We start from the raw sequence: 22,029 nt of genomic DNA, 5'->3' as shown, positions 1-22,029 counted from the left end.
AGCTTGTTGGCTCCTCATAAAGAACAAGTTCTCTATCTGGTCCCTGGTGGTGTTGAGTTTCCAGAGTCTCAGGATGATCAGTTTTCAGGACGAGTCCAGAGTGACAAAGACGTCCTCAGAGAAGGACGAATCAGACTCCATGTGTCCAGACTGAGGACTGAAGACTCTGGTCTGTATCTGTGTGGAGTGAAAACTGAAGATGGAGTCGGCTCTGCAGAATGTCGACTCGACGTCTCAGGTGAGATCTGATGTCATGTATGTTTCAGACTGATGTGGTCACCTCTGTTTTTAAGAAGGGTGTGTCTTCCAAATATTGAGGGATCAAATTTTTTAGCATTCCAAATTAATTAAGTGTTTTGTGGATCTGGAAATATTCTATGACTGTGTCCCCTTCGATATTTTGTTCATGGTGTGTGTATGCTGTTTCAATATGGGGTGTATGGGTGGCTTTGAAGAGCTATGCAATCCGAAAGCAGCAAATGTGTCCACATTCTCTGTCAGGGCTCCATTTTGTATCAAATCCTGTTTGTGGTGTTCATACAGAGACACAGTCATGGAGAGCAGAGTGTCTGGATTGGGAATTTTGCAGAGGATCTGGTCCTTTTGGCTTCTTCAGGCAAGGATCTCCAGCACTTAAGCTGCTGAGTGTAAAAGAGGCTTAGTTCCTCCTCAGAGCTGCAGTTTCCAAGCTTCCAACTCACAGAGCTGCCTTCCTACATTCAGCTTCCTCTTGAATTGTTGATTCCATCCTTTTAAATCTGGGTAAACAATAACATTTTGTATTAGGTGATCCTATCCGAAGTGAAAATAGACAAAAAAAGTTCATGTCCTGTTGAGAGATAGATCATTTTTTTTACTCAGTACATAATCATAAATTTTTTTAAAGTAGTTATGTTTTGTTATTAAAAGATCACAGTGATGACATATTAGACAATAAAGCAAATATGTGATATCTTCTTTGGGATGCCATGACTCCTCCAGGGGGAGATAATAGCGCATTCTAGCGCCGCCTGGCTGGCATTGTTCTCTGTTTGTCTAAATAAATAAATACAATAGTCCTGGTAAATTAGAGTTTCTAAGTCCCAAATGAGATCATCTCTGCTTGTTTCTGGGTTAATTTGACACAAAACTGATTTTCTGTCTTCCTGAGTTCTACAAGTGAACCAAATGTCATGTCTCTAAGTAAATTCAATGCACAGAGTGTTTTGAAAGTTGCCAGGTGGCGCTCTTAAGCTGTTTTTGTTTAGATTTTTGTAGCGATCTTAAAATATGTAATTTTCATGCATCTGCCAAGTTTGGTAAATTTTCAGACATGTTAAGGCCTCCAAAAAGTCACTTCATTTGACAGAAGCATAATCAAAATAATGATCAACACTGATTAAGTTTTGACAGAGCTTTGCTGTTTGGGCCTAATGGAGAAAATGGAGCCACTGCTCCCTGGTTTTTAAAAGTGGTGGAGAGACAACAACAGGACATCATCAGAAATATTAGTGTTTTTTTTATCTTTGTTTCCTCTTCCAGATCAATATGAGGTGGTTGGTCATGAGACGATACATGCAAAGGTGGGAGACGACGTTATTCTGCCATGTCATGTGAAGCCTCCGTTTGATGTGAACAAACTTACAATCGAATGGAGATTCAAGGACAAAAAAATATATGTGCATCGCAGCCAAAAGAGAGATAATAAAACATCAGACCCAGAATACAAAACCCGAACCTCTCTGTTCCATAAAAACTTAACAAAAGGCAACATTTCCCTCATTTTGACCAATGTAACCAAGGAGGATGAAGGGAATTATATTTGCTTTGTTCCCAAACTGGAAAGTCAAGTCAAGAAGGGAAATGTTACTTTAAAAGTTGGTGAGTTATAAAAAAACGGAGATAATTTAAGACAAACTAAATAAATATGTTGATGTTTTTAACAATGTAATTCCTCAACAGATGAAAATGGACCCAAAGGAAACAGAACTGGTCCTGAAGGTAAATATCTTTAACTAGATAATCAGTGGTTACTTCACTCTGACTTAGTTTTAAACCTTTTTGTTACCTGCTGTGATTGTGGCTCATTGGGTTGAATATTCATCTTCCAACTTTCCCTTGTCACATGTTGATGTGTCTTTGGGCAAAACAGATAACTAATAAATATCTATTGATCTGCATAAAGGTACATGAATGAGTGTGTGTGTGTGTGTGTGTGTGTGTTAGTGAGAGTGAATGGATGAATGTGTCAGCAGTGTTTAGTGCTTTGAGAGATCAGCATGACTGGAAATACTTTAGATAAATTCAGTCCATTTATGTTTAACTTATACTGTATTGTTCTTTTTCAGGTGGAAATGGAGATAGCAATGGTAAGAGTGTGTTGACTAAATTTACTTTTTCAATTTACTGTCAGAAAATTTTTGATAAATTAGTAGAAAGCTTAAAAATTCTGTTTCTGCATAAACTGGTTGATTTGAACACTGACTGACCTCTAACTGGATAATCAATATTAGTTATCAAGTTCATATAACCAGGTTTCCTTGGACAAAACTATGAGTAAATAATATTCTCCTTCCTTAACACATGATGTCTGAGCATTGCTATGGTGTGAATACTTAAATATTATTTTAGTAGATGAACATAAAACATCTTCAAAAATCTGGAATGAAGGAACCAAAGAAAGAACCAAACCAGTGGAGATCCACAGCTGTTTTCCTGGTCCTGATTTAATCTTCCTGCTTTTGCTGAAGCTTTTTCTCTGACTAGTGTCTTAAAAAACATCCACTGTTTTGCCGCCATTAAAATAAAACATGTGAATTAGCCTTTAAGATCATATACAGATATGACATCATCCAGGCACATCAGTATTAGTCTATGTAAACTTATGAATTTAAATAAAGTAACAAAACCAGCATAATGACATTAAAGACGTATGTTTCTGTTTTTCCTAAATGACCTGAAAAGCAAAGTTTAGTGTGATTTAATGTCAGACAGTAAAAATAAAGTTCAGGTTTCAGCTGTGGTTCAGTAAATATTGACACAAGAAGAATCTTGTTTTAAAGTTTTAATCCTACAAATAAAGTAAAGAACAAAATATAATTTACTAAAACAAAAAACCCTGCTTTTCCTCTTTGTCACAGGATGGAAGATTGGTCTTGGTGTTGGAATACCAGTCATCATCATCATCATCATCATCATCGCTGGTCTCTGTTATTGGCAACGTAAACGAAGTAAGTCAGTTGTTTCTTTGCAGGTTTTTGGTGAACTACTGACCGTCTCCATACAGGAATAATAACAGAAACTACAAATCAATGTGAATGTCTGTATCAGTGATGCAATGCAAATGCTTTGATGTGGTGAATGTGAGAATCTGCTGAGGTACAAAAACAATCTCAAATGTACATGAGGAGCTGAGGCAAGACAACAGAGCATCACAGGGGTCAGGAGGTAGAAGGCGACCCTGAAGAGGCCATCTGTAAATGACCTGTGCTGTGAATTAGCAGATCAGAGACGCCTGAATAGAGGAGGACCTTAAATACCAGCAACACCTGCAGACCGGATCATAGGGCCCACAGCTGAAATGCTGTATAAAAAACATTATACATTCATCACACATTTATCAATATATATAGGTCAAATGCCGGGGCGGCCCGAGGCATAAGTGAACTAAACGGCCCCCTAAGTGGAACTGATTTTTTATTTTTTAAGTAATGATTTTTATGTGATTATACTAACAAAAACATACAAATTGTTGTGATTTTTTTTTTACAGTAATATATATTTGATAATGTATGTAGAAATCTTCCTTATACGGACAAAAATAAAGATAAAAAAAAAATTGCTCTTGGTGACCCCCTAGTGGCCGCGGTAGTTACCGCACTACATCGTATCATGAGCCGCAATGAGCAGAGAGCATCCAAACCTCCGAAGCTCCGGTGGAAGATAAGTTAGCAAAACAGTCACAAAAATGACTTATTCTTCAGGGAGAGAGAAACGGAGAGAGAATAGAATAAAGACAAGATAAAGGTATGTTTTTCTTGGTAATGTATTGTTTATCAGAAAGATTTGTGGAGCTACTATTAGAAAATTAGCTTAATAGAGACCTGGAACGGTCCAGTTCAACAGCCAAACATTTATGCTCCAATGTTTATGTGTGAATGATTAACTTTAAATGAGTTGATTATCATGATGGCTCTGCATATTTCTGAGGGTTTTTTGGCTTCAAAATGGCGTGTTTGATAATGTTTGACTTTGTCTAGCAAAATGTTTTTACATCAAGTTACATGGCTGCTACATTAATATATCAATGAGCTACTCTAAGCTGTAGTTGGCAATATATATATTAGCTTGCTGCTGAGCATAATAATTTATATCTAAAACAATATTTTTGCATCAATTTATAAGTTATGTGAAACTTCTACAATTACAATAGTGTGAAGGCTCAGAATTAGCTTAGTACCGGTCTACATTCTAAGGTGAGAAAGACTCTCCAGAAATGTATTTAATCATAGAATGTCATGACTGTGTATAGGGCTGCACCAGTTTCAGTTTTCTGGCCAATTGCGGATTACCGATCTTTAAAAAGCTTTACCTGTCAATTTAGATTTTTCTTGATACCAGCTTTTTTTTGTCTGAAATGCTGCTAAATGTAGCAAGAAAGTCAGTGAGTTGCAGCAGTGGGTGAATATTGTTAACTGCAAACATGCGGACCTGACCTGGTGGGTCTGCATGTTAGTAAAACTTCTCACTGTAGTTTTACTATTGTTACAACCCCACCCTAAAATTCCTAAAGTAAATGCTGTCACTGGGCTTTAACATAAAACGAAAAAGTAATCCGAACAGTTGATGAGTAAACAAAAGTATAATTTATTTTACAATCCTGATAAAACAACAACTACAGGAGACATAAAAAAAACATAGGGGAGCTTAATGAACTGAACAAAAACACTTCTTGAACAATTGGTCACAAAGATGCTCACAGCAAGCTCAGATCCCACACAGGATCACAGGTCAAACAAAAGGAGGGATCTGGCATCTCCAGCTTGCTGCTTATATAGGGCGGCTGACGAGCCCCAACACACTTCACCTGCAGCAATCAGGCAGAGCTGAAACAGAAAAACACAGGGCTCTCTCAGAAAGAGAGCCCCTAGAGGTCAGTGACCGTAACAACTAACAGCAGAAGAGGACAGAGGCTGATTTTAAACCTTTGCTGAGGTGGATAAGATATACTTTACATATAAGTATCGGCCGATCACCCATCCCCCAAAGTTAAGGAAGTTGGCGCCGATAAATGGGCCAACACATGTATCCTATATACATCTAATCTGACTGACTAGATGTTATATAACGTGATGAAGCAGAAATGAACTGGTACCTGACTGGGTTAATCGAGGCTCACCAGCTTTCAGTGATGTGAAGGTTTAGACCAGAGGTTTCCAACCTGTGGCCCCGGATTTAGACAACACTAAAGAAAAACAGCCAAGAATCAAGAAAACAAAACCCAACAACATTCATTTATAAAATACTATGAATAAAACTATTAAAAATTGCAAACACATAACTCAGATTTTCTCTTCTAATATATCTTTGTTGTGTTTTCTTCAACAGAGAAGCTTATAGCTAATGAAAACATGTTTAAGATTATAATTACATCAGGCCAATTAAACAAAGAAATCAGGGCTTAATGTCAGACATGTCTTATACCTTCCTAGAAGTTATATTCAAAAAGAAAATTTAATCAGCCTCATGTGAATATACATTACATATTCAATTTAATATGACTATGTTTCCATCTTTATTTTAATATGCTTTGCTTTCTGGATTGTCTTATTTTTTTAACAAGCATCTGGAAACAAATGAAAGACAAATCATTTCAGAAAAAGTCAAAACTTTACTTTACTGCTTTATTTTGATTTATTTTTTGCTGATTGATGATATTCTGAAAAACTGAAAATGACATTTAGAGAAAGAAGAAATTCTGTTTTTATTCAAGTCATCTTAATAATAATGTAACTTTAGGATATCAAACAATCAGAGGAAAAAATTCTGTTTTGTGTTTCATAGAACAAAATGGAAATGGCAACTCTGGAGATAAAGCTGAAGAAATTCCTTTCCGGGACGTGGAACAACCAAACCGAAGGGTGGATGAATCCTCCCCCCTGAGCTGAAGTCTTTTCAACCACTTGTATGTGTTGGTATGAAAACTGGTACATGTAGAGAACTATGGACCATGATAAAAATTAAAAAAACAACTGTATGCCCCAAAAAGATTTAATATTTTTTCAAAAAAGGATGAACTGATGATGTAAGTTAAAAAAGAACATCCTATGAACACAGCTGGTGCTGTAGTAGTTTAGCGTCTCTCACTCAGGTTTGATATCTGATTTGTCTTGAAAAGTATTTTTTAATTCATGCAAAAGTTTGTGCCAACCAAAGTTTTTAAATTTAATTTGTGTCAGTGAAACTTATTTTAACGCTCACACACTTCTAACAGGAATAACCAAATGTTTTTGTATTTTATTATGATTTTGCACACTTGTTGCCTAGTTCTTCAATTTATGAATCAGCAATGAATTCACTAGTTCACCTTTGCTTCCATGTCCAGACCTCAGTAGTGATGAATATTTACTCATTAAAACTCCCACATTCACATAGGAACAAATGACCTGAATATTTTTATGTACATCATCACACCATTTTGATACTGTTTTTAAAAGCACCCTTGTAGTTGCATTATGTAAGATTGTTAAAATATGTTCTCAGGAGTTATTTATTAACATAAAAAAATAGAGAAAATTTTAAATGTATCAATTACTATTGACAATAGGGCCATAGACACAACATATAGGATAGTAACTTCATCTTATAAGTCAGCTGTAGTGACTTTTTTCTTACAGGGTCTTACCTGAGGGAAGGTAGAGAAGTTTTGTTGATGAATGTGTATTATGGTCTGGCAATCATAAAAACTGTGTTGATAATTATCGTTGTCACATCAATGATGAGCCATAGAGGGAGAAATACACACTATACAAACTATAAGATCAGAGCATAAATGTCTCCTACATTAACACTCAGTGGAGGCTTAGAGCTGAGCTTCTTAAACCAGGTAAATGAATCACCTGTTTATTTGAGTCAGATATGTGGAAGCAGGGAAAACAAGCAGATAATGAGTCCAAAAGTCCAAGGCTGAGAAACGATGATTTATGTGAAGCAAATCAAACTGACAGAACCACTTTAACTTTGGTCCAGAGTTCTGTCCACTTTGAGATGAGTCCATTTGCACTAATATTTACACTTTCAAACCGATGAGCCTTTTTTAAATTCATCAGCTTGAACTGAGTCTGGCTTAATATGGCTGTTTAATGTAGGAATAAACGGCTGCTGCAAAGTTAAAGACTGTGATAAAATGGTGCTCTATATGCTCTATACTTTATATTTATTACAAACATCTCAGAAATCAAATGGCTCTTACTTTGAAAAACAGGTTTTTCAACTAGCCAACATCAAAATCCAACATGGCGGCTCCTCTGGGTTACCAACTCAAACCTTTCTGGAGAGAATTTGAAGCTGTTCCTCTATTTCACACTTTGTTTTGCTGCATAGAAAAAGGAAAATGAAAAGTAATTCCTTTTCAATAGCTCTATAATTCAATAGAAACTGTAAAAGGTCTGACTATCAATGCAGGATTATTTTAACAACTTAAAAAAACAAAAAAAAACAAAATACTTTCTAGTAAACATTTTGAGTCTTGAATTAAAAGGTGTTTGTTAGAACTAAGTCATTATTAAAAAGCCATAGTTTTAGGAAGAGGCCTGTTGACTTTTGTAAATAATATGTCTAACAGAATTTGATCGTCTGAAGCATTTTTATTTTGTCTGGTGAACTTTTACTGTACAACTCAAAGTAAAACTGGAGGGCGCCCTCTAGTGGTTAAGTCAGAATATCCATCCATTTTCTAACACCTTTGTCCCAGTGAGGTCAGGAGGTGCTGCTGCCTCTCCAGCAGACATTTCGGGTGAGAGGCAGGGTCACCCTGGACAGGTCGCCAGACTGTCACAGAAGTCAGAATGTTACTCTGATAAATCAAGTCTTTGTTGGGGATGTTGATGCCACATTTAATGGAAAATGTGAAACATGATTGTCCTCAGGACCACTAGAGATCTGTTTATCTTCTAGTTGGAAGTTGTTCATTTTTCCTATAAACTGCTGTTGTCACATTAAATATGTAAAAAGTCAAACTTTATACAACAAGTTATTATGATTATTATTGTTTAATAGACAGCATTATTCAAAGTGCTAAACAATAAGGAGCTCAAAACAAATCAGACCAAACAGTTAAAACAAAGAAAGTCAATAAAAATATGGTATAAAATCAACGTACATAAAGTGAACACGTGACTTTAACGTATCCTTAGAATCATTCAAAGAACTGATGTCTTAACAGGAAACTGATCCTCATGGTGATGGGGAACAAAAGGAGAAAACATTCTTTCCAAATGTTTTTTCTTTGGTTTTAGGAATTTTTAATCGGTCAGTGTCTTGAGATGGGAGAACATGAGGTGGGACATAAAGCTGCAGAAGATCAGAAAACTTTAAGTCTGTTTGAACCTAAAGCAACCAGTGGAAGGATTACAGAAGTAGTAATGTTAGCTTATTTCTTGGTTTTGGTAAAAAGTGAGCAGCCACATTTTGAACCATCTGAAGACTGATAAACTTTTCCTCAGTAACCCAGAAAGCAGAACATTGAAACAGTCAATGCATGTATGTATAAATGGGTGCATATGAATCCCTGCATTTTCAGACGATAAAACTTTAAATTCACCAAAAAAGATCCAAGTTAAAGATGATCCTTGTTACCTCTTACATGAGGATGATTGAACCACACATCCAAATCATTTACCTGATCCCTGCATTGTATAACATAGGCCTCAGTTTTCAAAGTAAAATTTTGGGACAAGTAGTGAAGTTTCTGAGCTACAATAACCATTGCTGATAATCTGCCCCTAATCACAGATAGACCCCAAGATAAGACAAGTCAGCTCAGTTTCCAAATATGAAAGGCACAAACCTGCAGATCATCAAATCAACGTTAAACAAGCACAGAAGAAAATCATTACATTTATTTATATGTATAAATCTTTTTGTGGATAAACTCTCTATGCCACATCTCGTTTCAATTCAGGGAGAAACTTTCAGAGATTAATGCATGACATATACAGTGTATGTTTACACTGCATTACATTTGTTTTTTGTTAACTTCTGTGGAGGTTTTATCAGCAAACACTGAAACTGTCTTTGAATCCTGAAATCAGCTAATTAAATTAAATTAATGAGCAGCTACTTAATTGTAATTTTAGAAGATTTTGTTGTTGTTTTCGGCTCCTGCTGACAAAAAAGAAAAAAAGATATGTAAATGAGAGCAGCTTTTTTAAAATTAGAAAACAGGGAAAAAAAGAAAACACAAATCCTAACCTGTAAAATGTTCTGCTGTCTTGGACAAATCATTCTAACATTTAACAGATTTTTAGAAGAAAATCTGACAAAGGATCATAAAGGGGTTCATGCTGGGAGGGAGAATTTATTTGTTTACTTTGAATTAAATACTTGATGTGAGATATTAATGCCTTCCAACACTCAGAGTAAATACAAACATAACAATCTTTCTACTATACCAACAGGGGAAACTCACATCAGATACATTTTTGATTGTGTTTCTAGAACAAAAAGCAGAAAATATGAAAGATTGTCAAATTCATTCATTTATTTTGGGACTGTAGAAAACAACAGTGAAATTCCCATCATGAAAATTAGCATCAGGATTATTTTATTTTCTAATGAAGTGGGTTTAATGTGAAAACTAGAGGGGAACAATTTTAAAAGACATCAGTGCTGCTGACCTGTCATGTCATAAATACACTGAGGTTTACTTATCATGCTTATACAGCTGTTGTTTCAACCCTCCAGGTCTCTCAGGTCTAATGGTTCTGGTTCTGCATCCAGAACCAAACATGTATGTAGAAGCAGCATTCAGCTTCTATGCACCACAAATCTGGAACAAACGTCCAGAAAACTGCAAAACAGCCGAAACACTGAGTTCCTTTAAATCTAGACTAAAACCCACCGTTAAGAGCTGCTTTTGGAAACATAAAAAATGAAATGAAATGTGAAGTGACACCTCTTGACAAAATGTAATGTTTCCATTGTTGACTGTGATTCTATGACTGTATTTTTTGTGTTTTTATGATGTAATGCAGCTTGAAATGCTTAGTTCCTGAAGATTATTTCAAGTATACAAATAAACGTAATCATTTCATAATTACTACTAGGCTGAAATTGGCTGGTATGTTGAGCTAAATATCTGACATCCGGTGTATTTCCAGTCCAGAGTCATGATTTGGGGAGACAAATAAATAATACACAAAAACAGTGGATGCTGGTCAAAACGATTAGTGGGATTTTTAGGTACAATCACAGAGGAGATTTAATATTTTACGTAATATTTCTTTATATTACTTAAAGTATGAAGAATTAGTTTAAGTACTAATGTTTTATGTATAGAGGTATGAATCAGACTGTGAGATGGTGGTTGAGCAAACTGGCAGCTTTGTCACATTACTAGTAAACATGCTCCTCTAAACCAGAGAAATTAGAAAAAATATTTTTATTGTTTTCCATCCTTTGTATTTGTTTGTTGTGTCAATAAATGTGTTTTTATGTTTAATGTGAACTGATGTTCAGGTTTGACTCTTGTAAATAAAAACCCTTTAAAACATTGTTGTATTTTTTATTTTTTTTTTTCCGTGCTGTGTTTTTTTTGTTGTACTAATAATGATTTTTTTATGCTGCAGGAGGCAGCGGGGCGGTTTTTTTGTCGGCGTCCTGTTTTTTGTTTTGTTATTAGCCGGTCGTCGGAGGAACAACCCACCACACTGCTGCTTTTTTTTTCTTGATGACCTATTTTTGGATCTATTTTAGTTTTCCTTTAATTGCATTAGTTTTCATCACTGAAGGCTCACTGTACCCAGTTTCTAACTAGTAATTATGTAGATTGTTGCTTACATAAAACAAAACAAAATGTGTTCTTAGGATGAAATTGTTCAAGAATATAAACTCATAGAAACTCATAAATGGCATGTTAATCATGTCGACTGTTTCTGCTCTGCTATTTATTCTCCAGACACTCAGAGCCTGAGAAACACGAGATGAAAACATTTGATACTCTAAACCAAAATCAAATGTTTTAGTTTGTTTCCAGTTTTCTCTGTTAGGTCTGAGCAGCATAAAGCAGGTTTCTGAGCAAAGCATGTTAGGAAATGTTAAAACAATGTCCTGTGTGGATTTCATTGATGTGTAAAATGAAAGAACATTTTGGAAGACATTTTCCGACAGACCAAATTTTGATCATTAATGTAATTTTTCTCATTTTGATGAATTTCAGGGGGTGAAGCTATGAGTTATAATAAAAGTAAAAGTTATAGCTAGTTGTGAGTTACAACATTTCATTTAGGATACAATAAAGTATTTTTGAATTTGAATTCAGAATTATGAGTCAAATAAATTGAACAATTCACCAAAATTAAGATAAATTATTTAATGTTAAAAAGTCTAGTAACATTTCTTAAAAAGAAATTCAATATAAAAGCAGCAAAAAAAAACATGTCAAGTTTTTGTTTCATGCATAAATATATTGGCATTTTTTAATAGGTTGTTTAAAAAATGTAAGAAATGCATCTTTACTGAAACACTGATCTTTGAATCTTCATAAATATATCACAGAATATTTCAAAAGATTTGTAATGTAAAACTTTTTTCATCAATATTTAATAAAATAGCTTTTTTAAATAAATAAAATAGCCAGTCGAGCAATTCCTCAATTCCTCTGAATGTAAAATAAATATATAAAAATACATACTGTTAAAAAAATGTCTAAAAAGAGAACTTAGTACAAACTAATCTTTAAAATAAAATAAATTACAGATCACAGACACATTAGAGGGAGACTGTAAGAACACTGTGCTAGAAGTTGGTCCTTTTTGGTGTCCATTAAAGTCATAATTCACCTGGATGTTTGTCACCATCAGGTAAAAATGACAAATACTGGGACAAGATGGCACAGAAGAAAGTTCAGTGTTGGCTGTTTTGTTGTTTCTTCTTCTCTGAAATCTGGTCTCCACAGATGAAACTCATCCTGAGGTCTTAAACATCCAGCAGTCTGACATCCTGCTGTAGGGAGAAGAAAGAGGACAGATTGAAACGTGAGCTTGAAGCACAAGCAGCAGTCGGTTCATTTTAACATACGTTAAACATGAGGGGTGAACCGATACAGCTTTTTCACTTCCAGTACAATCCTGACATTACAGTTTAAATCTCATACACTCTTTTATTAATTATTTTGGAGAGTAAAATGCTAGAAAAGGTTGGATCAAGTGGTATTACTCAAACAAAGCAATAGTCAACAACAGTTATGAGAACAACTGACCCATTTGTTATTAACAGCATGTTACATGAACTGTAAACATAAACAAGAATATTCTGCAATTAAATTAAATAAATTAAAAGTCTCTGAGAATAAATCCATAATTTGTTTTCAATAAATCCAATGAAAGCAAATTATAATAAAGTACAAAGCAACAATTCAATTTAACCGTCAGCCTGATGTTGCTGAATGGTGGGAAAAAAACACAATATTGTCCAATTGTGAGAAATGAAGAGTTTCCAGCTCCAATTTCCCTGACTGCACCCAAAATAATGTGATCACTGCTCTTGGTCTTCACTAAAACAACAATGTAAAAAACATATTACTCTAATAATAAGAGCAAAGAACAGATAATAACTAAGCAGTTAACTTGATGACAACTTTCCTACTGCTTCATGTCCACTTTTTTGATCCAGTGTAACATTGATTCAGTTTTACAGGCACTTCATTTATTACTAGCTAAAGTTATAGGAAATAACATAAATTGCAATTTAATCCCATATATTTTAAATCCATTTTTTAAACATTACATAAAATAGCCATGTTCCAACACAGACTATAAAGCCGACATGAATAATGTCCATCCCATGTTGAATTGTAGCCACAATAACAGCTGAAACTCAAAATGACTGTAGCTCACAAATAGCAGGAATGCAGAATGATTCGATTTTTAAAAAATAAATTAAAATACATTGTTTACCATTTTATGCTTCCAACTTCTTGCCCAGATAAGTGATGTCATTACAACCACTGAAAACTTGAAACTTTTAGGTCAGACTTAGATGTTTATGTTTCCTGATGGTTTATTGTGAATTTATGGAGTTTCTGTAAGATGAATCCTGGTCTCATCTTCACCAGAGTTCAGCCCAGCAGGGGGAGTGTCAGCTGTGTTCAAACTCTTCTTCTTCTTCTTCCAAAAGAGATTACAAATGGTTTATCATTAATATGAACATCTGGACAGTCAAGACAAAATGCAACAGATTTCACTGCTGTCTGACTTACACATTTTTTAAAGAGGTAAACGCCACCGATGACAACAGCAACAACAGCAGCCAAGACAACAAGGACAACAAGCCACCAAGGCCATTCAACTGAAAATTAAAAATAAGATTAAATAATTGTACGTTTATAATTGAAAAACTATTTGAGTGTGAACTGTTGCATGATTTACCTTTGGACTCCGGGTCAGTTTTGCCCTGTGACTTTGAAATCTTGTCTGTGACTGTTTTAGAAAATTTTGGGTCAGAACCATTTGTTATCCAAAAAAATAAATAATTAATCATTTCAGCATGTTCATTTACTCACCCAAAAGTTGAACTACAGTATATGTCTTCAGACTTCGGAGATAGCATCTATACTGCCCGCTGTCGTTGACAGTTACATTGGTGAGGTTTAGTGATACGTTTCCAGAACTCAGGGCCTCAGCGAACAGAGACACCCTCCCGATGTACGACTCCATCGTCTGGGTCCAGTCCACATCCTGGGATCTGTACACCAACATGTACTCCTTCTCTGAGTTCTGCCGTGGGTCCGGTCTGGACCACTCCACCGACTGTCTCGTAGGATCCCACTCATTGACAGAACACGGGAAGACGACGTCATCACCCAGAGCAGCTTCGATTTGCTGAGATGCACAAATCAATTCCGGCTCTTTCTGAAAACGTGCTTTAAACAGAATTCACAAACAACAGGTGATACTGTCAGCTATTGATGCACCTTGAATACATATATGGACAAAAACAAAATGTCTGTTGTATTAAAACTAAAACTTCAATGTGAACCTTTTTGTACGCTTTTGCAACCTCTTCTGTTTGCAGTTTTAACAATTTCACACCGAGATGTTTGAGTCACTTCCTGTCCTGATGCCCAGTGATTTAAAGTAAATAATCTAATAGTCTTTGAGCCAACAATAGTAAAAGCATTTAAACATTTGTACCACAAACGCTGACAGTAAGAACATGTGATTCATTGCCCTTGAGATAATACTGGTTGACCTCTACAAGAAAAACATAAAGTCATTACTTCTTACAGGTTCCTCAATATTCTGTTAAACCTAAAAGGGAAACCGATTTCCTGTTGGGATATGAACAATGGCTGAACAGAACTGAAAAAAGTTTCCATTTAAAAATTATTCAGTTGTATTTAACTTTTTTTTAGCCTGAAACCTTATCAATAATGTTATTAAGCTTATATATTAAGAAAAATAGCCAAAATAAAAATTTGAGCCACCATATTATTTATTTTAAATTAATTGCTCAAATTTTATTCATACTGGGATACATATTTAAAGTTGCTACAATTGCTTTTATTTATTATTATTATTATTATTATTATTATTATTTATAATTTGCCGTTTTTGTCTATTTATTATGTCCACAAGACAAATGTTAAAAGGCAATAAATTACTTATTTTTGTGTGTATTTTTTATATCCTATCCTGCATAATGCTTAGAAAGTAAGATGTGACAGGAGGAAAGCTTAAAGCAATTCATTATTCTCCAATTGCGATTAAAATACTGTTTTTCTAATATCAATTGTAGAAATATAACATTCTTCCTGAAGTAATCATTACTTTTTTAACGTAATTAAGTCGCATTGTTACTTTTCTAATCCCCACCAGTCATGCGAAAAATTCCAATCTGATTTAGAAAAGTTTTAATTTATTACCTATTAAACTCTACCGAACTGATGCCTTTTTATTTATACACAACCCTAAATAATGTACTTCCTGCCAACATTTTAAAATGGCCGGTGTTACGTCAATCTGGAAGTTGAGTTTTGGAAAAAGCTAAACTCTCCGTGATTTAGACACAATCGACTGAACTCATCATTTTAAGTTTGCTTTTTAGTTAGATTTACAAGTTTCGATAGAAACGTTCAGCGACTTTTATTCAGCGACTCGCAGTCGGAAGAGGCGACAGCAGCGTGTTTAATTTTCAGATCATCCTTTCTAACACGTGTTACGTCACTAGTGATATCCCGTAGAAAAAGGGAGGAAACAATTAGTTTTTAGATAACCAACATTCTAGGTAGTGTGGAGTGGTAGATTGTTTTATGTCGAAATGACAATTATAATAGCCCAAACCGATTCATTTACAGTTGGTTAAAAAAGCTTTACTTACCGTCAACTGTCTTCAGAAAAGTAAATAAAAAAAAATCCCCACATAGCGTATTTTTTGAAAACGATCATCCTAACATAGTGTGAGTTGCGTGCTTTACACCGGTCTTCTGTCACTAGCCTCGTGAGATCAGCCACCCAGGCTACTGCAGGTAGAGACAGCAGGAAACCAGGTGTGCCAAAATCTGATTGGGCGAGATCGGGAGGGCCTCCCAGATGGAGCGCGTCGCTGCAGCACCTTCAGCCTGATTCCTGAAAGGACCATGAAGATGGTCCATTCAGGAAAGCAGAACTGCATCAAACTTTAACGTGGAACTGCAGAAAAAAGAAACAAAAAAAGCAAATATTGAATTGTTAATGCATGTCACCATGAGAAAAGCCTACTGAGTTTTGCTTAAAAAACTTTTTTTTAAATTAAAATCACACATTTTGTCTCATGACGTGAAAAATTATTTGCAAACAAACTCATTTGCGGATGTCAGAAATATTTTCTTGCTATTCTAAGTTTTTGTTTGTGACTCAAAGTTTTGCTTGTGATTCTCACATGACGTCGTGGGCAGGACCTAAAATTACAACAAAAGATTTCTGATGTGTGTAAATAAAAGTTTGGCAAATAACTTTTTAAGTTCACGAGACAAAAATGAGTTATTTAATTTTTTAAAAGTTAACAAAACTTGTTTTTAAAAAAAATTATGACAATTAAATTTAGCGATTTAAGATATCTCTAATTATATTTCGACTAGACAAAATAACTAATTGATATATCTCTACATTCTGAATAGTCGAAATGACGTCAGATTTACCATTGATCAAAGATGTTAGGAAATTATTTACTTGAGAAAGATTTTACATTTAGAGACTCTGAATTCCATAAAAACATGAATTCTGTTGTGTAAAGAGATGAAATTAGCCACTTTATTATTGATAAAAACATAATAATAATGCTGTTTTTATTAATATTATTGTAACAGATGTATTCAACAGCTGTGCAAACAATGTCAGGTTTTATGAACCTGATGGCTCCAATCTTTATAAGACCCTGATTGTGTCCTTCCACCCCCATTGTCTTCCTCAGGAGTTCAGACTGTCCTGGTTTATGTGCCTCCCTGCCAGCATGCCTAGGTGGGCCCCATGTGGGGAAAAGGAGGGCAGACCATATGGGTTTGTCCGCGGGTTCCACGATGGCCCCACATGGGTTTGCCCATGTAGGGCCACAGCCCACATGGGCGCTACATGGGCCCTAAATGGACAAACCCATGTGGGCCACCACCATATAGGGCCCATGTGGGCTGTGGCCCTACATGGGAAAACCCATCGTGGAACCCGAGGACAAACCCATATGGGACCGGACTTAAAGAAGTTTGTTCTGGTGGAACAGATTTAAAAATAACTTCCCTTATTTATTGTTACGGCCAGTGGCCTTTTCTGTGTTTATTTGTTGTTTTTCAGTGGCTAATCAGATTGACTCCACCTGGAAGTGGGTGCGGCCCTGCTTGTCCTGTGCCACATCCTGAGGCCTACCGTGATTGGGTCATCAATTGCTGGCTCCACCAATCACTGTTGAGGCCTCCCTTTAAAAACCAAGGACATCCTGGGAGAAGGTGCGGCTGTTTCTTTGTTCAAACAGCTGGCCACTTTGTTGGGTGTTTGTTTACTGCTGTAAACTTGTTCTGATAGCTTTTGTTAGCTTTGATAGCTTGAGTAACTCGTCTTGTCCCTGTGGGGGATCTTTGTATCTCTGTTAGAGATTTGTAGTTTTTTTTGTTGTAACCTTTTCTGAAAGTCCATTTTTGTTTGGTTAAGTTCTTTCATTTACAACTCTGATTGTTTTGTGGATTTTGTTTTATTTAGTACATTTTTGTTGTAAGTCCCTACATTTTGGTTATTGTTAATTTTTACCTTTTTATTTTTGTCAAACCCCAAACATTAAATCTCTAAATTGTTAAACCTTAACATCTAGGTTTTTTTAATGTTACTTCCCTTTCCCCTGGCCGAGCCGCGTTGTAACATTTATAAATTCAGAACCTGACAGGTGTTACTTATTGGGATGTTTTAATTCCACATCTACACTCTGTGAAATGAAATTTTTAATTTGCTCAACCAAGTTATGTCAACTGGTTCCACTAAACCAAGTTCATTAAACCTAAAGAGTATTACACATTTACTTTCAACATAATCATTTAAGTAAAGACGACTCGGATACAAACACTTTTGTATTTGAGTACTTGTATCAGATTGTATACGTTCAATCTGCAGAATTAGACGGTTTCAACTGCAACAGGTTTCTGCTCACCTGATTTAGTGAGTCGACCCTCTGAAAGTCACATCTGCGGTTCACAGATCAGTATTCCAAATCCATAAATCCGTCACACAAAAACCAGCTGAAACACCAAGTTATCAAGAACAATAAATCTCTCAGGATTCATATGCGAAGGATTAAACCCCCAACATCCTGCATATGAACATTATTAGAAAAAATTAAAAATGTGACACTTAAAATCTGGACTAGATTATTCTCCTCTTCAAGAAGAAGAATTAGAATTGATTTTGAAAAAGACTGCATGGGACAAGTGTGAATGGTAATCTCATCTTTATTGAAGTCTGACAAATCACTTAAAGGTTTCACAAATCCCAAACATGGATTAAAATATTCTGCTATTAGTTGAGAATAATTTAGTGTAGATTTGAAGAGTCTAGGTGTGAGTTTTGGAGTTGGAGCAGGTCTCATGTGACACAGATCCAAAAAACATCTGAAATTAACCTTTATTGAAGTTTCAGTTATTGTACTTATTAAGTGTTCATATGCAGGATGTTGGGGGTTTTCTTGACCCTCAACCGCATCTACTTTTAATAACTACAGGAAATGAAATTATTAAGTTATAGACAAACAATGTTGTTAAAGAACTGTTTTCACATATTGATGTATTAAGTTTTGGCTAAGTACATTTTTTTTTTATCAAAACATACAAATTATAGTCATGATAAAACTTTTCATTAACACTCAAAATAAGAATATTAATGTTATAATCACCACTGTTCAGAATAAGTCTCACAGCAATGTCCAACCTCATGCTGTAGACGCCGCAGTGGAAACAGGAAAATCCACAACCTCTTTTGCTAGGAGTTTTTCTGCAAACTGAAATAAACAGCTTCATTTAATGATTCACATTTTAGGTAACAAAGAAAATAATTCACTATACATGTCCATTTCATGTAGGGGGAACATATTATTTCAGGTGGCTGAAAGCTAAAATATTTTGTTCCCCCATCCTAACTTTGTCAAAAATAGAGCAAATGTTATGAAAATCACAGGATTTGTTGTTGAAGATGAGGGGAATTAACACAGTAAAAGAATTGCAGGTAAATTAATTGGTTTCCATTTTATAGAGGGGGAACAGATTTTATCAGGCTGGTGAAATATCCATTCTCTCCTCTTCTCTCCCATAACTTTGGGAAATAAAAAGCAACTGTTTCCAAATTCTCAAAAATTATTATATGTGATAGCATACTAGACATTTCCTTATTTTCCTTATTTATCATTAGAACGTGATAGACCAAAAAGTTTACACTCTGATCTTTTCATGAAGTCTTTATTTTTGTGCCCTGCTATCGACCAGCTTCCCTCCTCCTTTATCAGAAATGAAAAATTATAAATGCACACTTCGTGTTGGGAACCTGTGTTTGTTGACTGACTTTTATTTGTCAGGCTTACGAGACAAAAGCTGAAAGAAAAAATATCGATTCTCTTCGCGTTTAAAATAACACAAAACAGCGTAAAAAGACCCCCACACAGGACCTCGTTTATTTACGTATGTATTTTTATTTTGATAGCTGCCGATTAAACTGAAAGTTACAACACTGACATGATTATATGAGTAGTTTTTACCGAGAAATCGATCAGAAGCGCCGTGAAAATGGTCAGATCCGCCGAATCCACCTCTCTGGCTGCAATGCGCGCTTCCGACACAGGGGGCAGATTTTCTCACAAGCCCGGAAACAGAAATGAAAGGGTTTGACTCGACGATGTCTCGGTCATTTCAAATACTCATCTAATATTCACTAAAACCTGAAAAGATGATCGGAAATCTGCTATTTATCCGGCGGAAATAATGAGCTTTTCTTCGGTTTTGCTGGTTCTTCTCAGTCTGCTGCCCGTCGTGGATCAAGGTAAGTTAAGATATTTCTCACAAAAAGAAAACTCTTCCCCCAGTGGTGTACGACATAATACGCGGTGTAAGTTATACAGTGTAGTGTTTATATCGCATAACCACTCTAAAAGTTATTGAATTTGCTTGTAACCACTAAAAATAAGCTGGTATGTATTTATCTGACATCCGGGTATTTTTCTGGATGATCTGTTCCCCCGGTGTCCGCCCAGGTCACCGGGGTGTGTGGGGACACAGGGGACATTGGAGAGAGGCGCATTTGACCCATCCAACAATTTCACTGTATTTGCGAAAAATATTTGATTCTGAAATCTTCAACTCGCTTTTAAATTATTTTGAAGGCACAACACAGCTCTGTTTCCACACAGCGCTCCTCCCTTCCCCCTCTAAAGGGCTCAGAGTATTAAGACGCAGTAATAGGACACCTGAATTCAGGCTTTGAGGCCTGTACCGAGTAAAAACGGGGCGTGTCAGATGAAGTTCCGCTTCTGGGCTTGTGTCGTCTTGCTGAAAACCACGTGACTGACAACAAACAATGTCTGGTGTTATTAGATGGGACACGTGACTGCTTCATTTTGCGTGTCGGTTTTCAAAATAAATAAAATAAAAGCTTGGATGAAATAAAAGCTTCATGGATTGTTCTAGGTAATTTGGTTAGATTGATTAACTAGGTTAATCAGAGGAGAATAATTGTCTTCAACAGTGGCCAAAATAAAAGGAACACTAATCAACATATTTGATGTGTATTGATGATGGCACTCATCAATATGTAAAGTTTGTTATTGCTTTTCTCAGTTGTTGATTACGGTGTTTTTTATGATTTTATATTTTTGTGATTTTATGATGTAAATCTCTTTGAACTGCATTGTTGCTGAAATGTGCTACACAAATAAGCTTGATTGATTGTCTGAAATGGAGCCAGCAAGAGGAAAATCTCTGACATGTGGGAATACTTTGATATTATCGCTCACAATCAAATTCTTCTTAAATAAAAATAATTAACTCCTCCACCTCCCAATTTCTCACCTTCTGGAAATGTCCACTATTATTTGTAATCTGATCAGCAAATAAGTATCAGTGTTGCACAGCAGAAACAGACTTAATGCTGTTGCAAGAGTAAAATTCTGCATGTAGCCAAATATAAGGGATCAACAAAATGAGCCTTTTTTGTTGTTAAAGTGTAATATCAGTGTGAGTGATGGCTACACAATACCTGATCATACTCTACTATTTATCAATATGCATAACATTATATTAGATATTATGTGTAATGTCTCTTCAGGAGAATGGCAGAGCTAGACTAGTGATGCTGTGAAGGGAGTGAGGAAGCTCATGTGAGGGCTTCAATTAGTTTAATGAAATATACATTAACCTGCTTTAATTTTTAAATAAACTAAAAAAAATGTCATGAGAAGAAGCAGGTAAAAGAAGAGATAGACGAGCCAAGTCATTGGTTGTTGTTTTGGCAAATTATTGAATGCAGGGATGCTGCACTGCAAAAACATGAAATCTTACCAAGTACGTTGATCTTGTCTCTAGTGCAAATATCTTATTACGCTTGAAATAATACAAATTAACTTAAAAGTAACTTTTCAGCAAAATCTTTAGGCTTGTTTTAAGTAAATCATTCCTTAATATAGATGAAAACGTAACACTGTACCATATTTTCCGGACTATAAAGCGCACCATACTATATGCCACAGCTACAATTAAAAAAACTAAACAAAAACTGGAAATGTTCATATATGAACCGCACCACGTCAGCTTTAAGACTGTCTCTCTTTCTCATGTGTGTATGTATATATAAAGAGAGAAAGAGATATGATCTCCTGGATCCTGCTGCTCCTCATCCTCAGCTCATGTCTCTGTGGTCAGTCTCCATCTTGTCTTTGTGACAGAAAGCTCTCTAGATGGAGCTGAAAGACTCCCATGTTCCAGTTCTCAGTGTGTCTGCTCCTCTCTTTCCCTCTCTGTCTCCTCAGCAGCAACATTTGCAGTGAATGTGACCCAGAGCAGCTATGAGGCTGTGAAGAACCACAGCATCACTCTGGAGTGGACCTTCACCACCAGGACTCAGGGATCCTACAGGGAACTGTTCATCTACTGCAGCTTGTTGGCTCCTCATAGAGAACTAGTTCTCTATCAGGTCCATGAAGGTGTTGAGTTTCCAGAGTCTCAGGATGATCAGTTTTCAGGACGAGTCCAGATTGACACAGACGTCCTCAGAGAAGGACGAATCAGACTCCATGTGTCCAGACTGAGGACTGAAGACTCTGGTCTGTATCTGTGTG

General features: G+C 35.7%; 3 protein-coding genes across 4 annotated transcripts in view; 2 read left to right on the top strand and 1 right to left on the bottom strand.

The window, feature by feature from the left end:
* The window catches only part of LOC103129346 (polymeric immunoglobulin receptor-like), a 14,974-nt gene extending 5,999 nt beyond the window's left edge, over positions 1–8,975 (top strand). Inside the window, exons 2-7 of the mRNA XM_016665003.1 lie at positions 3–238; positions 1,522–1,860; positions 1,942–1,980; positions 2,328–2,348; positions 3,120–3,209; positions 6,043–8,975. Coding sequence (XP_016520489.1) covers positions 3–238; positions 1,522–1,860; positions 1,942–1,980; positions 2,328–2,348; positions 3,120–3,209; positions 6,043–6,146 — 829 coding nt within the window. The 3' untranslated portion in view covers positions 6,147–8,975. The remainder of the gene's footprint in view (positions 1–2; positions 239–1,521; positions 1,861–1,941; positions 1,981–2,327; positions 2,349–3,119; positions 3,210–6,042) is intronic.
* A 2,726-nt stretch (positions 8,976–11,701) lies between these two features.
* LOC103129340 (butyrophilin subfamily 2 member A2-like) lies at positions 11,702–15,712 on the bottom strand. 2 transcript variants are annotated; one of them, XM_016665008.1, is made up of 6 exons: positions 15,577–15,712; positions 13,760–14,119; positions 13,626–13,676; positions 13,457–13,545; positions 13,237–13,364; positions 11,702–12,201 (listed from the first exon to the last, which is right to left on the bottom strand). In XM_016665008.1, the coding sequence occupies exons 2-5, from the start codon at positions 13,953–13,955 to the stop codon at positions 13,269–13,271; spliced, it is 432 nt and encodes a 143-aa protein (XP_016520494.1). In that variant the 5' UTR covers positions 13,956–14,119; positions 15,577–15,712; the 3' UTR covers positions 11,702–12,201; positions 13,237–13,268. The 2 variants fall into 2 exon arrangements, 1 of the variants encoding a protein (XP_016520494.1); XR_001659954.1 differs by lacking the exon at positions 11,702–12,201 and having other exon boundaries at positions 13,237–13,361; positions 13,457–13,676.
* Positions 15,713–19,549: 3,837 nt separating this feature from the next.
* Positions 19,550–22,029, top strand: part of LOC107834169 (uncharacterized) — a 6,325-nt gene continuing 3,845 nt past the window's right edge. The window contains exons 1-2 of the mRNA XM_016665002.1: positions 19,550–19,739; positions 21,721–22,026. Coding sequence (XP_016520488.1) covers positions 19,682–19,739; positions 21,721–22,026 — 364 coding nt within the window. The 5' untranslated portion in view covers positions 19,550–19,681. The remainder of the gene's footprint in view (positions 19,740–21,720; positions 22,027–22,029) is intronic.

The sequence above is a fragment of the Poecilia formosa genome, unplaced genomic scaffold, assembly GCF_000485575.1.
Source record: "Poecilia formosa unplaced genomic scaffold, Poecilia_formosa-5.1.2 Scaffold537, whole genome shotgun sequence".
In the NCBI taxonomy this organism is placed as follows: Eukaryota; Metazoa; Chordata; class Actinopteri; order Cyprinodontiformes; family Poeciliidae; genus Poecilia; species Poecilia formosa.
Note: the sequence above shows the minus strand (reverse complement) of the source record. Positions and strands in the feature narration are given on the sequence as shown.